Below are 16,790 nucleotides of genomic sequence, written 5' to 3' on the forward strand. Positions count from 1 at the left end.
TAGTGCCTAAACCTAAGACCCCCCTGTTGGTGCCTAAACCTAAGACCCCCCTGTTGGTGCCTAAACCTAAGACCCCCCTGTTGGTGCCTAAACCTAGGACCCCCCTGTTGGTTTTTTCGTTTAAAAATAATGTTAAAAAAATGTACTGTTTTTCGTTTAAAAATAATGTTTGAAAAAATATATTGTACTGTTTTTCGTTTAAAAATAATATTTAAAAATGTATAAATCATTAAATAATGTGTAATCATGAGAAGCAGTAATAAAACATTAAGTCTCCGGGCGCCGCTTTTAAAACGTTATTTTTCACCGGCGCCCTTTTTTCCTATCGGGCGCCCATTAAACGATATTTATTATAGGAGTGAATGGCGGCGCCCGATTTGTCCACTAGCCTCAGGCGCCCGAATTTACTGTTTCCCTTTTGCACAGTCAAGTGGCACACAATACAAGATCAACCATTTTCTCACTTGTCAGAGTACCTATCCTGTCTACCTACTGCGCTGGCCCTGTGGGTTGATCTACACAGTGAAAACCACACAGGATTGCACTGCATAGGCACTCTGTAGGTAGTGAGCAGCTTAAACTCCCACTTGCACGTCATTCATTGTAAGGAAAAGGGACACTCAGATGTGGTCTGAGGTTTATGGTCATCGATCACATCCTCAAATTGAGACATGAATGTGACCAAGTCTTACATAAACAAAAAGAGGTATTCTGGATAGAGAAGTTTTACCGCATGCGCAGTAGCCGCTGACTGGCGGTGACCTGCAAGCTTTGTAGGGGTTGCTGCTGCTGGCCAGAGGGCACCAGGAGGACGTTGTGGGCACAGTACGAGTCCGGGGGCTGCAAGAAGCCCCAGGTAAGTTACAGTCTTGTTTTTTTAGCCTTAAGCTTCCCTTTAAATAATAAAATGTTGAGCTTATGAAAATTTAAATAATTATTTACTTATGTTCTTCAACTGAGAAATCCAATTGCAATTTCAGAAAGACCTGCAGGAACTTTTTCATTTAACTTTAGCTCTGGTCTCACCACATGTCTAGTGTGGTTGTAACTGCATTACAAGCCTCTTACTACGTAACCACTATGGTAAAGAATTTCTGGGTCATCTGAAGTGAACAGTTCCCCCATTGTGCTGGTAAGTGAAGGGTGGAGTCGTAACCTCAGTATAAACTGAGATCCTGCCCATAAGCGTACATTTTCTTGTAAGATGTGTTTTCTGCAGCTCCTATACAGTATGCCGCTCATTTATTTTCTGCTCATCTCTGAAGGTAAGACTAAGTGACATGCAAGACTGGCTAAGAAATACTTTGCATATTGCTTGTTAAACTCGTTTACTTTATGCTTAGGTTCGTCAGTGTTGTTACTATGTATTCTTAACATTTACAAAACATCCTTATGTTTGTTGTTGCTACTGTCACACATTTTGACTGTCAGCCTATTTGGCTACTCCTAGCAACAGTCAATAAATAAATAAAGGGCCAAGGAATTAAAATATTATATCAAAGGAAATAAAGGAAATCAGAATCAAGTGGAGGGGAGGGGGATCACCAGCATGGTATACCTCTCCGCAAAACCCTAAGTGATGATCTATTGCTAAAAAAATGGTAATTTGAAAACCGAAGGTTATACAAAATTACAAAACTGCTTTCTTTAACAAACAAGCATTATTCTAAAAACATCCCACCAGGGCCGGATTTACCATAAGGCACTGTAGGAATGTGCCTACAGACGCCTGATGATGGAAAGGCTGCTTTCCCTCTTTCCTGATGAAAGTGTAAATGAGAGGTTACTCACCCTGCTTTAGGCATTCTACTGACAAGAACTCCCTTCAGTCAGGGGCAACTCTAGCTACTTAATACTAAGGTTCATCTAGCTAACTAATACTTGAGGGCACCTCCAGCTTCTTAACATTGAGGGTACACCTGCCTACCTAATACTGAGGGGCACCTGTAGCTACCTATGATGGGCAAGGGAAGTAAGGGAGAAGTGACAGCTGGGCCAGCCAGCACACTTACGGTGCAGTTAAGGGGGGGAGCTTGTAGGTTCATGGCGGGCGAATTCTAAGGTACCAGGACATCTGTGCCTATAGGCTCCTGTGAGGTAAATCCAGGTCAGCATCCTACACCATAAAGGTAAAAAATACACTAAGCATGCCTGTTGGTAACAATATGGGAGACAATAGGCAAGTTCAATAAATTAATAAAGGACAGCCTGCCACTGGTTGCATGAGTATAGTTGAAGCCTCTGTCCCTTGTGTGTGCTGTGTACACCCAGCCACACTTACGAATCAACGGGTGAACATTTGCAGTGTCGGACTGGGAGCTGGAAAAACTGGGGAAATCCACCTGCTGGCCAAGCAGGAGAAATCCTGTGTTATCACTTCCAATAGAAACCTGCAGTAAGTCTTCACTGCGAGCAGCAACACCTGATTACTGCTGCTTGTCCAGCAAGTGTATTTCCTCATCTTTCTCACCTCCTAGTCCAACACTGAACAGTAGTAATACTAAATGTAAACAATGGTGTTTCCACCATGTATGGTAGGATCCAAGTGTGTAGCTATGTATCAGACCGAATCATAGTTACATAGTCACATAGTTATTTTGGTTGAAAAAAGACATACGTCCATCAAGTTCAACCAGAGAACAAAGTACAACACCAGCCTGCTCCCTCACATATCCCTGTTGATCCAGAGGAAGGCGAAAAAACTCTTACAAGGCAAAAAATTCCTTCCCGACTCCAGATGGCAAGCAGATAAAATCTCTGGATCAACATCATTAGGCATTACCTAGTAATTGTAGCCATGGATGAATCACAGCCTTATACTGAGTGTTATAAAAGTTTTTAGGCAATCCAAAAGAATAGGGAATCAGCCCAAAAGCAGACGTTCCTACCTTCCCGAAGGCGTAACAAACTGTTGGTCAGCTCAGTCGCAGCAGTATCCAAGGTACTTCCAAAAGCATAGTAGCCACAAAGATTGCATATGCAGATGTGAGTGGTCTCACCCATAAGCTGTGTAGTCCCACCGGATCCAAACAAGATTCAATATACTGATTCAAGGCACCAGCAAGACCTTGCATTGACCACCACTGCTTGCAAGGAACTTTCTGCCTGTGAACCTGTCTGGCATCCCTCTGAGGATTTGTCAACTGAAAATTCCTCTGTGTGTATGAGGCTTTATGGATTAATTTACAACTAAACTTTTCTCATGAACTATTTCACCTTGGCCCCTTTTCAATTAACTTTTCAGTTGATTTCTCTCCCAGGAGATATTTTCACACCTTATAAATATATAAATGTGTGTGTGTGTGTGTGTGTGTGTGTGTGTGTGTGTGTGTGTGTGTGTGTGTACTGTGTGTGTGTGTGCGTGCGTGTGTGTGTGTGTGTGTGTGTGTACTGTGTGTGTGTGTGTGTGTGTGTGTGTGTGTACTGTGTGTGTGTGTGTGTGTGTGTGTGTGTGTGCGTGCGTGTGTGTGTGTGTGTGTGTGTACTGTGTGTGTGTGTGTGTGTGTGTGTGTGTACTGTGTGTGTGTGTGTGTGTGTGTGTGTGTGTGTGTGTGTGTGTGTGTGTGTGTGTGTGTGTGTGTGTGCGTGCGTGTGTGTGTGTGTGTGTGTGTGTGTGTACTGTGTGTGTGTGTGTGTGTGTGTGCGTGCGTGCGTGCGTGTGTGTGTGTGTGTGTGTGCGCGTGTGTTGTATAGAGCTAAAGGTTAATTGAATAAGGGGCGTTGTCAGTTTTTTGTCTGTTATATAAAACTTTTTATGCACCCAACAAGCAATACAGTAGTAAACTTAAGGAGATAATTTTTCAACTTCTTTTAAACTAACTTATCAGCACAAGTACCAGAGTAGATGGAAAAGTACTATCAAAATTATTCTGAGTATTTTCTCATTTGCTGGTGGTTTAACCTCTTCAGGACCAGAAGTTTATACCCCCTCTCGTGACCAGGCCATTTTTTACAATTAAAGAGACACTGAAGCGAATTTTTTTTTTATGATATTATGATTTGTATGTGTAGTACAGCTAAGAAATAAAACATTAAGATCGGATACATCAGTCTAATTGTTTCCAGTACAGGGCGAGTTAAGAAACTCCAGTTGTTATCTCTATACAAAAAAGCCATTAAACTCTACGACTTTCAAAGTCGTGGAGAGGGCTGTTTTCTGACTTTTATTATCTCAAGTGTTAGTTAACTATTTACTTTTTCTCTGCCAGAGGAGAGGTCATTAGTTCACAGACTGCTCTGAAAGACTCGTTTTGAATGCAGAGTGTTGTGTAATCTGCACATATTAGAGAATGATGCAATGTTAGAAAACACACTATATACCTGAAAATAAAAATATGAGAATATTTTCTTTGCTGCTAATCTTCTAGTAATTATTCATAGTACACAACTAATTCATTATATCATATATTTTTTTTTTCGCTTCAGTGTCTCTTTAAGCACTTCACAAATGTAATGGTCTATTGCTCAGTCATACAACTAAGCACCCACATTAATTTTACCCCTTTCTCTTCCCACAAATACAGCTTTCTTTTTGTGGGATTTGAGTGCTGCTGCTATTTTTTTTTATTAATTAAAAAACACAGAAATGCTTCCAAAAAAAAAAAAAAAAAAGAGGCCAAGGGCCCATATGCAGTTACCTTTTTCTCCTGAATTTCATAAAATGCATTTTAAGCCATCAGCGAGGAAAAAAAAACACTCAGGCCAATATGTAATTAACTTTTTCATCTGAGTTATCCTCCTGGGAGATAATTTTCATCTTCTCTTTTAACTAACTTTTCAGCATTTTACAATTGCAAAAGTACCCAAAAGTTGGTGAAAAAGTACTGTCAAATTTATTTAGAGTATTTTCTTGCTTGCTGGTGGCTTAAAATGTATTTTATGACAAGTTGTGAAAATCTCACCTAGGAGAAAATGCAGGAGAAAAGGTTAATTGCATACGGGCCTCAGGATAATTTTGACAGCACTTTTTCACCTAATTTTTGATACTTTTTCACCTAATTTTTGATACTTTTTCAATGTCAGATTAGGAAAAGTTATTTTAAACAGAAGATAAAAAAGTATCTCCTAGCAAATAACTAAGGTGAAAAGGGGCCTGATCCTATTCACTTTTTCTCTGACGTTTTCTTTTTTCTCATGACTTCAAAAAGCATTTTATGTATAATCAGGGGTGCTATCACGGATGGTCGTAATCATGGGTACGCGTGATTCACGACCATTTTCCCACAGCACAGGGCCATGATCCGGATGCCGTGATCCGCATGGATCACGGCATCGCGGAAAATCCAGGTCACGGCCATTTTCAGAAACTCCGTCCTTGCTAGAGACTGTGGTCTGAGAGAGTATCTCCAGGCCATTTCTGTCACAAAGCAAGGGTATTTTGGTGTAAAAACAGTGTTTTAGCTCATTACAGTGATCTCATACTGCTGATATTACTTGTATTTAGCTAGCCAGTGATTATACTGTCAGTTAGTGAGTGTAGTTCAGAGTGTACTGTGCTGCTAGTGTCTGCTGTTGTGCTACTGTGCAGGAAGGGCACAGCACGCAGGTTTCTGTGCTGCAGACTATATACTACTGTACTGTATTAGTTAGCCAGTGAATATTGACTGTCAGTTAGTCAGTGTAGTTCAGAGTACTGTGCTGCTAGTGTCTGCTGTTGTGCTACTGTGCAGGCAGGCACTGCACGCAGGTTTCTGCACTGCTGTATATATACTACTGTACTGTATTACCTAGCCAGTGAATACTGACTGTCAGTTAGTTAGTGTCGTTCAGAGTGTACTGTCTGTGCTGCTTCAGTATTCTTTTGAGAGCAAGTGGCATTTTTGGAGGCATTTTTTTGTCTAGCAGTGAATTCCAACACTCTGTCCGCAATCTGTCTGCCTGGGCCACGTGCTTGCTTCATTGTGAAAAGTTGTAGATAGGTCTACGCATGGACGCCACACCTTTATACGTGTGTTGTATCCGTACACTTTTACGCATGCTGGCACAGTAAAAAATATACGGGACACGGGTCGTTGTTGCAGGTTTTTTTTACAGTCAATCATGGCAACATACGGCTCGTGCCGGTTTGCCGGCAAAAAATACGGGTGGCGATCACAGGTCAATCTGGATGCGGCTCCAATATAAACAGCCGCATTCGGATCCGTGATTAAGAGGTATCCGAGCACCACTGTGTATAATATGAAAATATCACCTAGGAGAAAATTTAGGAGAAAAAGTGAATTAGATGGGGCCCAAAGTGAATTGAATAGGAGCCAAGGTGGGAAAAGTCCTACTACAGTTAAATTAAATCTGTAGTGAAAAAAAGTCAGAAACTTACCTAATGGAGAGGGAAGGCTCTGGATATTAAAAAAAAGCCCTCCCATTCCTCCATTGGTGACCTTGTTCCATTGCTGTGACCTCCATTCAAACTTGATGTTTTTGGAAGCCCTTGTAAGGCATCAGGAGGACTGATGTCCCGAGCGCCCCTGAAGACGGGCAGCTCCATACTGCACCTCACATGTGATGGCTTGTCTTCGGGAGCGCTTTGGGACACAAGTGCTCCTGAAGACTTCCGAGGGCTCATGGAGGTGAATTCGACCAGTTCCAATTGCTCTAAAGAGTGGTAACAGTGCTGGAACAAGGGGACCCAAAGGGGAGTAATAGATAACAAGAGAGAATTTTTTTAAGTTGTTTAAATCAAACAAACACATTAGGGGTTCATTCACTAACCTTATCTCATAATTTTTTTTTACCTTACTTATTTCTCACCTTAACTGACAAAGGACAAACGAATAATGAGATAAACAGATAAAGAGATAAAACCTGTGTGAAGGCAGAGAATGACCTTAATTGTTAAATTAACTTTTCTCCTGAGTTTTCTCCCAAGAGATCATTTTTTGTCTTATCCGTCTTATCTAAAAAATAATGTTTGGTGTTTTTTTAAACACCAATGTAATGATCTGCTCAGCTGTCTGCACAGGCAGACAGCTGTTTGACCATTCTTTAGGTCTGAGTGCTGCAGGTCTCTGGAAAAGAGACCTGTCTTCACTTTGCAAGTGTCAGAGTTGCTCTGCTGCTGAGGAATTTGCATATACTTGTCCTTTGATGGTTTGCAGTATAAATACCATTCTCTCCCAGAATTCCTGGCTGGTCATGATGGTTTGTTGCTGCTGACTCACCTGGAGTATCAGCCCTTTGCTATTGTTTGCTAAGATTATCTTAGAGTAATTCCTTGGGACTGCACTAGGCATCCATTCTAGCATAGTCAGGTTGTATTATCTGTCTTGCCTTATATCTGTCTGTCTCTTGCAATTGTCTTGTTGCCAGCGGCGGTCGACAGGAAATCGTTCTGTCTTTAGGGGTGCAAGCCAGAGCAGCGGTTGATACTGGTAGCCCCATCTGTCTGTCTGTCTGTCTGGATCGTATCCGCCCTAGCGGTAGTGGCGGTGGTTCCTTCTGTATTCTGCCTTAGGGGTGCTAACCAAAGCAGCGGTTGCTACTGGTAGCCCCATCTGTCTGCCTGTCTGGATCGCATTCGCCCTAGCGATAGTGGCGGTGGTTCCTTCTGTACTCTGTCTGGGAGTGTAGGCCAGAACTGCGGTTGCTGCTGGCTACTCCCTCTCTCTGTCTTGTCTGGTACGAACGCTTGCTGTAGGCTCGGTGTGGTAACCGTTTAGAAAGCGTTTGCGTTCTCTATTTTCATGTTTGTGTTACATTGGTTAGTTAGGGTGGCACGCTGATCACTGGGCGCCTAACGTGCGGTGATCGTGTCTTTAACGGGTTCGCTGTTGCGAATGAGTGCGGTGTTTGCGTTTAGCTAGCGTTTGTTATTTTCCTTGATGTTCTGATCATTGTTATTTGCTGTGTCTTTCCTGCTACACTTGTGCTCTGTCTGATTCGGTCTTGTGTCACTATTGGCAATCGCCACTCTTGCGATTGCCCTCCCACTTCGTTTCCGCTGTTGTGTGTTCACCGTTGCTGGGTGGCGACTAGATTGGTGGACACACATACACTGGCAATCGCCACTCTTGCGATTGCGTTCCCATTTCATTTCCGCTATTGTGTGTTCACCGTCGCTGGGTGGCGACTAGATTGGTGGACACAAATACATTCTGTTTCTGTGTTCTCTCTCTCTTTAAGGGCTATCTTGCCCTGCATTGCTTCGACTCGTGCAATTCCCATCTGGCATCTGTGGCAGGGCAAAGGCTGTGTTCCTCTGCACTCCACAGCTCCATCTGCCGGTGGGAATTTCCCTCTACAGGTGCATAGCACCATAGCTGGGTTCTGTTAAATTACACGTTTGTGGAGGATTTCCACAGTGTCAGCGCACATCTTGTGCGCTGACCACGGAAATAATTCTGCAATCGTTACAACCAAACTGTTAAACTACTAAAAACTACTACTACTAAAAAGAGGTAAAAAAAAGTAAAATAAAACTTAAGGTGGCCACACAGTGGTTGATGTGGCCAGCAGATAGATCCCTCTCAGATGATTATCTGATCAAATCGCTCCCCACACTGTTCACAAATTTTCAATAGATTTCAGCATGAAGTCAAATGAAATTCTATATTCACTGCCTGCAAGATTTATTACCCCCCTCCTTCGTGCTGTGCAGAAGCAGCAGAGCTTCTCTCACCTGTTTGTTGGTGCTTTTTCCAGTGTCTTCTCTACACTGCCGCGACTTCTTCCTGTTTCTTCACCCCTGGGGAGCTGAGTGCTCTGTGACTAAATGCTGAAGATCAAACTCTAGGAGCACAGTGGCACATACCTTACGTGACCACCAGAGTAGAGATGGCTCGTACCTCATATTTTGGGGTCGCGGACTTCCGCAAAAGTCCGAGGACCGGCAAACTCTGGCGTACCACAATAGACTTCAATGGGCAGCCGAACTTGAAAATCAACAAACACTGTTACTGGCCACAAAGGTGATGGAAAAGATGTTTCAGGGGGTCTAACACCTGGAGGGGATACACCAAAAGTCCCTGGGAAAATTACGGATTTGATGCAGAGTAGGGTTATTATCCCTAAATGGCAGAAATCACATTTCATTGCTAAACTGGAGGCATAAAGTGCTTTAAAACATCTTGGGTGTGTATTCATGGATCAGGTAGTGTAAGTAGTGTACACCTTCACACTGACAGACCAAACTCACTGTTTAACGTACCGCCGCAAACATGTCATTGGCCCAGGACATAAAATGTCAGTCCTCTCGGCGGCAATGTTTGTGTAGTGATGGTCATGCTCGTGCGCACGTTGGCGAGAGTGCAGGCCATGAAGATGAAAATTGAAAAATACATTTGTTTTTTTTTTTTTTTGGATTCATTGAAAATTGAAGTTACTTAAAAAAATTTCAATTTTTTTTTCTGATATGTTACTTTGATAACTGTGGTAATTCCAGAGCAAATACCTGCTGATGAGAGCCGACCTGTACAGTGCCTCTAGATAACAGCGACGAATGCATTCGGATGACTGCCTTATCAACTTTCCATGGTTCTTTCACTGCCATTGTTAAAGCTTACATCTATTTTTTTATATTATTTTTCTGCTCTGTCCAACAGTTCCTTCACCATGAGCCTTCCATTCAGTTGTGTGATAAGCTGTTCATTCTATGGTACGTTCAGCACCATGGTGACCACGGGAAATGGCCAGGGAATCAGGGTTCAATTCCGGAGGGGGAGCCTGAGAAACGGCTACCACCATACATCCAAGGAAGGCAGCAGGCATGGCACGCAAGTCCTGACTTGGGGAGGTAGTGACGAAAAATAACAATACAGGAGAACTCTTTCGAGGTCCCGTATAATGATGACGAGTACACTTGAAATTCTTTAAAGCCAATGGTTACCAATTTAAAAATAAAAAAGTCAGATACTCACCTAAGGAGAGGGAAGGCTCGGTCCTAATGAGCCTTCCCTCTCCTCTCCCAGTGCCCTCGGTGCTGCGCTGGCTCCCCCGTTCGCGTCCGCCGCCGCAGGGACTTCGGAGGTCTTCGGGAGCACTCGGGCTTCCGAAGACGGGCCGCTCCATACTACGTACGCGCGAGTGCATCATAGAGGGTGCTCGCGCATGCGTAGTATGGAGGGGCCCGTCTTCGGGAGCCCGAGTGCTCCCGAAGGCTTCCGAAATCTCCCTTCGGCTGCGGAAGTGGCAGTATTTGACCGAACTGGTCGAATACTGCTATGGGGGATCCTGCGAGGGACCGGGCCCCGGGAGAGGAGAGGGAAGGCTCATTAGGACCGAGCCTTCCCTCTCCTTAGGTGAGTATCTGAATTTTTTATTTTTAAATTGGTAAACATTCACTTTAACAAGAATCTGTTATGGAGGGAAAGTCTGCCAATTATTCAACTGTGTGATAAACTCTCTTTGGTACTTTCTGCACCATGGTGACCACGGGTAATGATTATTGTAGTTGTGATGTATTATATTTATCCGCTGTGTCCATCCATTTAATTGTCCGTTGCAATGGACATGTCATAGATACCATGCTACTCATGTCATGTCTGTGTACCATGCGGTATGCGTAGAAGTCATGCAAGATGGGACTTTGCAGTTAAGTGCAAACTCGGGGAGGTAGTGACGAAAAATAACAATACAGGAGGACTCTTTCGAGGCCCTGTATAATGATGAGTACACTTGAAATCCATTAACGAGAATCTGTTATGGAGGGCAAGTCTGCTCACTACATATGTGTAATGAACCCAGCAAACCTCCCCTGTCAACTCAGCTCTGACCATCTACAAATGTTGACTGTTAAATTGTTCAATTTTTAATTATAACAAAGTAAGAAAGAAATGGCATGTTCCTTCACCATGAGCAGTGTTCTCCCCAGGCTCTTTTAGCTGGGTGCTCCACCCAACTCATTTTGGTGAGCAGTAAGCACCCGGCTGTTCTCTCACCATCTCAGGCAAGGATGTGGCAAGTGGCATTTCCCACTCACTATCTATGTGTAATGAACACAGCAAACCTCACCTCAGCCCTGACCATCTACAAAGGTTGACTATTAAATTGCTACAATTATTTATATAAGTACTGTACTTCGAAATACAAAATGTATAAAAAAAATGTTAACGCTTAAGTCTATTTATTTTATGGTAATGGTAATTTTTCTGCTCTGTCTTCCATTCAGCTGTGTGATAAGCTCATCTTTCTTTAAGTGTTGGCAACAACAGGCATAATTTTTTGCCCATCTCCCACAAAATAACCTTGCTATGAACAGTTTGTTTTATATTTGTGTGCTGCTTTTATTAATGTGTGCATAACATTGGTGTTTGTGTTTTGCGATCAGGTGCCTTCGCAAAGCATCCCCAAGGGGCAATTTATTAGATTGAAAATAAATTTTACGGAATATAATGAATATCAAAAAGAGGTAGTAGCCTTGACCTCTAAATTTAAGGATAAAGGTTACAATGAGGAAAATATAGAGACAGCTAGAAGAGAAGTTGATCTATTAGAGCGAGATGTGTTATTAGTGAAAAAGAACAGAAGGAAGGCTGGTGAGAAGGTTGATCACTCCCTAAAACTAAATCTGAAGTATGGAGCGCAGAGTAAGCAGATCAATAATATTATTAATAGACACTGGCCCATACTTAGGGAGGACAAGTTCCTTAACCAGCTACTTCCGATCTATCCATCTATTATTTTCAGAAAATGTGACAATATAGGCCTCAAAGTCGCAATGGCTGCTGGTGAAATAGAGAGAAAGTCTACGGGTAGAGTGGAGGGGGGTTTTGTTAGATGTGGGAGGTGTCAGAATTGTAGAAAGACTAGGGGGTATGCTAAAGTTGTGACAGTACAAGGGGGAAGTGAGAGTTATAAAATTAGGGATCTTATCACCTGCGATACGAAGGGTGTGATCTACTGTTTGATATGCCCATGTGGGAAGAAATATGTGGGCCGTACAAAGAGAACCCTAAATAGCCGTATTGGGGAGCATCTTAACAATATTAGCAAAGGATGGGAAGAACATCCATCATCTAAACATTTCAAACTCTTTCATAATTGTAGGATCTGGGATGTAGTCTATTATGGGATAGAGATAGTACAGAGGGATAAAAGAGGAGGTAATTATATAGCTAAGATGTCGAGAAGGGAGAGTAAATGGATTTTTGATCTAGATACTCTGTCCCCAAAGGGCCTTAATGAAGATATGGAACTATTTGGGTTCTATAATTAATCAACTTTTCTGGGAGGGGTAGAGACTGTGCAGTAGAAGTTCCCTGTGTTTTATATATTATATTTCATATTCTATATTTTTATACATTATTATGAAGGTTGTGTGTGTAGGAGTATCCTGGTTCCTCTAGGGTATACTGGTTCCTATAGTGTTCTGGTAGGTGCTACTGTATGTGCACAGGATAAGACAGATTGTCATTATGTGTACAGTTCTGTAGCATTAAATTAAAATTATAATTCTATATATTTTTATATTTTGTTTCATATTTTTTATCATGTTTTTTTTTTTTTTACGCTATTCCACCCTATTGGTAACAAAGAGTGTATGAGAATCGTGGAGGGTGATGGAATTGCTATAATAAATATCTAGAATGGTATTGGGATAGTATCACCTTAAGGAATCTACCTTGTGATGGATGGGAGGAGTATGAGTTAATGGACTATATAAGACTTCCGGCCAGTGACAATTCAGTGATTCTGAGGAAGACAGACGTATATTCTGTTGAAACATGTCAATCTGATTTTTTGATCTTTGAGGTGTGGGGCGCCCCATTTATCCCTCTGGATACAAGAACATCTTCGCCTTCAAGCATCCAAATCGCCGCATAAGTATCAAACAGCGGCAGACACATATCAGTGGAACGCAAGGAAGGGGATTGAATTGTTGGCTGGAACGCGGACGGAAGTGACGTCGCGCTCATCCACCATCTGACCGGAAGTATACTATTGGACTACGCCAGCGGCTACCCGGTGGAGACCGGCGTTGTGTGGTTTGGTTGCGAACGCACGGTGGGAGCGCACGCTGGAGCCAACCACGGAACTACAGTACAGGTCTGAGTGCGGACTTATGGGACTCGCCTACTACGATCCATAGGAGGGTGAGCTTTTCTCGGGCACGCATAGCAACATTAGCAAACAGGTTGTCTATTGTGACTACTGGACTCCGTGGTCTATTAACAATAACATTTAGAATTTCGTTGTCAATTTGTGCAAACCTATGGAGAATCTTTATTAGCAATTTTTATATACCACTATATACCTCCATTATTATTTTTGAGCTCTATGTGTGCACACGGTTTTTTAGATAAATTAGTGCTTTTGAGGAACCAGTATACTGTGGTGTGTATGCAGATTGCAGTTGTAAGTGACGTATAAATGTGCAATATTTTTACATGATCCTTTTCTTTTATGAAATAAATGACATATTGATTACATACCCAGCGCTCCTATTTTTTATATACAATTGCCTTCGCAAAGCAGTTGTCCCTAGTTGGGTGTTGGGCTTCCCACGATTCAGTTTCTTTTGGCAGAGGTAGCAGATGGCATTGCTGGTATCAGAGGCACACAAAAAAAAATGCCACACTGGTGAGCTTTGGAATGTTGGCATTCGGGTGGTGGCAACAGCAGGCCTTGAAGGGCATGTTGGCTGGATGACCCCAAGTGTATCACTAAATGCCCCATGTGTGAATAATTCCTCTGACACACCAAGTGGAGCAGCTGGGTTGCTAGTGGTAGTAGTGTTACGTTTTTGTGGAAAACCAGGAGCAGAGCAGGAGGAAGACGGTGCATCACAGAGGTTCTGAGTGGAAGCTGTAGAAGATGTAGTGCGCTGTTTAAGCCACTCAACCACATCCTCAGAATTTTGGGGGTATAGGCAGGTACGTGCCTTCTGAACACTGTACTTTGGTCAAGGGCCGCACAAAATCACACCAGCACAACCTCGAAAATACCTGCGTGGTGGCCTGCCTCTGTTATTTTTCCCATATTGGGGGTATGCACAGGGGCGTCTGTGCCATTAGGCAACTATAAATTTTTGCCTATAGCGCAGTTGGTGGCAGTGGGCGCTCCTCTGTGCGTCAGTGTTTATTTATTTATTTTTTTTCCTTCTGCATTCAGCCAGCCAGGTCGGCGCCGGCTGTGACAGGCAGCTCAGCCTGTGCCCGGCGCCGCCTACTGGTCCGCCCCCTTCCTCGAGTCTTCTCCATTCAGAGCCTCCGAGTCCGAGCAGTTGCAAGCCTGCACGCACGTTAGTTTATATGTGCTGTGCAGACAGTGCGTGCTGGCTGCCGCCTACTGGTCCAACTCCGCCCCCTCTCCTTCTCAGACTGTGCTGATTGCTGAGCGTGCGATCGCAGCACGCTGATTTATTTACACACTCGGCGCCGCCCCTAACTCTGCCCCCCGCCTGGCTGTCACACGTGGGTAGAAGTCTAGAAGAAGTGACGCACCAGGGCGGCTGGCTGCTACATGCAGAGAGAGGCGACACCGGCTCACAGAGTCACAGTGAGTGCCCTCTGCTCTGCCTCTGCTGCTCGCAGCTATTGATCATTTTTTTATGCCCCCCTGGCTGGCCCTGGGAAGGAAGGAAGAGGAGCCGAGGGAGTTGCGCGCCACAAGGAGGTCGGGACCGGAGGTCGGGATAGGAGGAGATCGTGACAGGAGGAGATCGTGACAGGAGGAGATCGTGACAGGAGTTCTTCTGACTAGGTGAGTAAATGGGTTTTTCTTTTCAGATCTGCTTAAGGATTTGTGCATATTGGGGTCATTTCTGCTGTAGGATTGTGCATATTGGGGTCATATCTGCTAACGATTTGTGCATATTGGGGTCATATCTGCTAACGATTTGTGCATATTGGGGTCATATCTGCTAACGATTTGTGCATATTGGGGTCATATCTGCTAACGATTTGTGCATATTGGGGTCATATCTGCTAACGATTTGTGCATATTGGGGTCATATCTGCTAACGATTTGTGCATATTGGGGTCATATCTGCATATTGGGGTCATATCTGCTAACGATTTGTGCATATTGGGGTCATATCTGCTAACGATTTGTGCATATTGGGGACATATCTGCTAACGATTTGTGCATATTGGGGACATATCTGCTAACGATTTGTGCATATTGGGGTCATATCTGCTAACGATTTGTGCATATTGGGGTCATATCTGCTAACGATTTGTGCATATTGGGGTCATATCTGCATATTGGGGTCATATCTGCTAACGATTTGTGCATATTGGGGTCATATCTGCTAACGATTTATGCATATTGGGGTCATATCTGCTAACGATTTGTGCATATTGGGGTCATATCTGTTTTATAATGGTTTTGCGGCTCCCAGTTTTTTTTCTCTTTTCGGAAATGGGCCCAAGTGGCTCTTTAATTCTTAAAGGTTGCAGACCCCTGGCATATAGCATCATGCCTGCTGCGTGTGGGTTTGGGCAGTCTCAGAGTCAGAGGGAGGGAGACATACATGCTGCACAGTGCACAGAGTGTGCGCACACAGTCTGCAGAGGGGAGACAGACCCTCATAGTGAGTGGCGAATGGCGTGCCCCCTCTTAATATTATATGCCCCCCTCTCCCCTGGCTGGCCCTGAGATTTCGGCGGGGGGGGGACGGGCGCCACAGGTTTTCTTGCCTGGAGTGACAAAGTGGCTAGAAACACCCCTGGGTATGCAGTACTACTAACAATATTCAATGGTGGTAGACAGTGTGTGTGTAACGATCGGTGTAACACAGAGAGGATCTGATTATCGGTGATCTGCAGTATCACCGAGAATACAGATATATACCCGATTATTGATGATCTGCAGTATCACCGATAATCAGATATATCTCTAACCTCAGGACACCTGAGTAATATGAGTGTTTGGTGCAACAGTAATACTTTGAGGAGAGAACCCGTATAGAGGGTGCAAGGCAGTAGGAGATTCTGCCCAAAGAACAGGCTCCCTTCACTGGCCTGAGGTTCCCCAAGGGGAGGAGTCAGGCTGAGAGAGGGAAGGACCAGAGTGTGAGTGACACCAATGGAGGAGTGTCACTGACAGATCTGTGAACTATCTCTAAACAGAGGAGATAGTTCTCGAGGTCGGACAAGCCAGGTCGGCAACAGACAGACAGGTCAGATACAGAGACAAGAGACTGATTCCAGTGCTGGGCCGAAATTACGCATGAGCGTAATTACGCATCGTAATTCAATGTAAATTTACGCGTAAGCGTTACGCGTAACTTACGGTCTTACGCGTAATTATTTACGCGTAAGACCGTAAGTGGTATCGTAATTACACTGTCTACCGTAATTGCTAGGCATGCGTAATTTTACGAACACTTACGCGTAATTTTACGCGTAATTACTAACGTAAAATCTCCCATTTTCTAAGAGTAGCCAATCAGTCAACATCCTAAGCAACCAATAGTATCTTCTCCGGCCCTTCAGTATAAGCGTACGTTTTGACGCATACGAATGATATGTACGCAATAACTGTCACATTGACAGCTATTGCGTACATATCGTCCGCATGCGTCAAAAAATACGCATTAATGGGTATTACGGCACTACGCGTAACATCGTAGTGTAAGTGCCTTCATTACGGTATCTTTACGCGTAATTGCGTAAGTTTACGCGTAATTACAGTGATGTACTGTAGATAATTTCCTACGCCGTAACCGTAATTGCGTAATGCGTAATAGCGTAAAATTACGCGTAATGATCCGTAAGCGTAGATTTTTCCATTACGACCAGCACTGACTGATTCGGAATCCTAAGGCAAGCAAGGTTTGGCAACGGAGAATCAGATATAGCGAAGTACCAAATCAGAGATCAGAAGAGTGGTCAGGAAAGCAGAAGGTCATAACA

The 16,790-nt window shown here is 43.5% G+C and overlaps 1 protein-coding gene across 3 annotated transcripts in view; it reads left to right on the plus strand.

The window, feature by feature from the left end:
• Positions 1-1,190: 1,190 nt before the first annotated feature.
• LOC137531663 (uncharacterized) overlaps positions 1,191-16,790 on the plus strand; it is a 77,619-nt gene continuing 62,019 nt past the window's right edge. For all 3 annotated transcript variants that reach the window (XM_068251607.1, XM_068251608.1, XM_068251609.1), the window contains exon 1: positions 1,191-1,265. In XM_068251607.1, the coding sequence (XP_068107708.1) occupies positions 1,205-1,265 (61 nt within the window). In that variant the 5' untranslated portion in view covers positions 1,191-1,204. The remainder of the gene's footprint in view (positions 1,266-16,790) is intronic.

This window comes from Hyperolius riggenbachi, chromosome 9 (assembly GCF_040937935.1).
Source record: "Hyperolius riggenbachi isolate aHypRig1 chromosome 9, aHypRig1.pri, whole genome shotgun sequence".
Classification (NCBI taxonomy): domain Eukaryota; kingdom Metazoa; phylum Chordata; class Amphibia; order Anura; family Hyperoliidae; genus Hyperolius; species Hyperolius riggenbachi.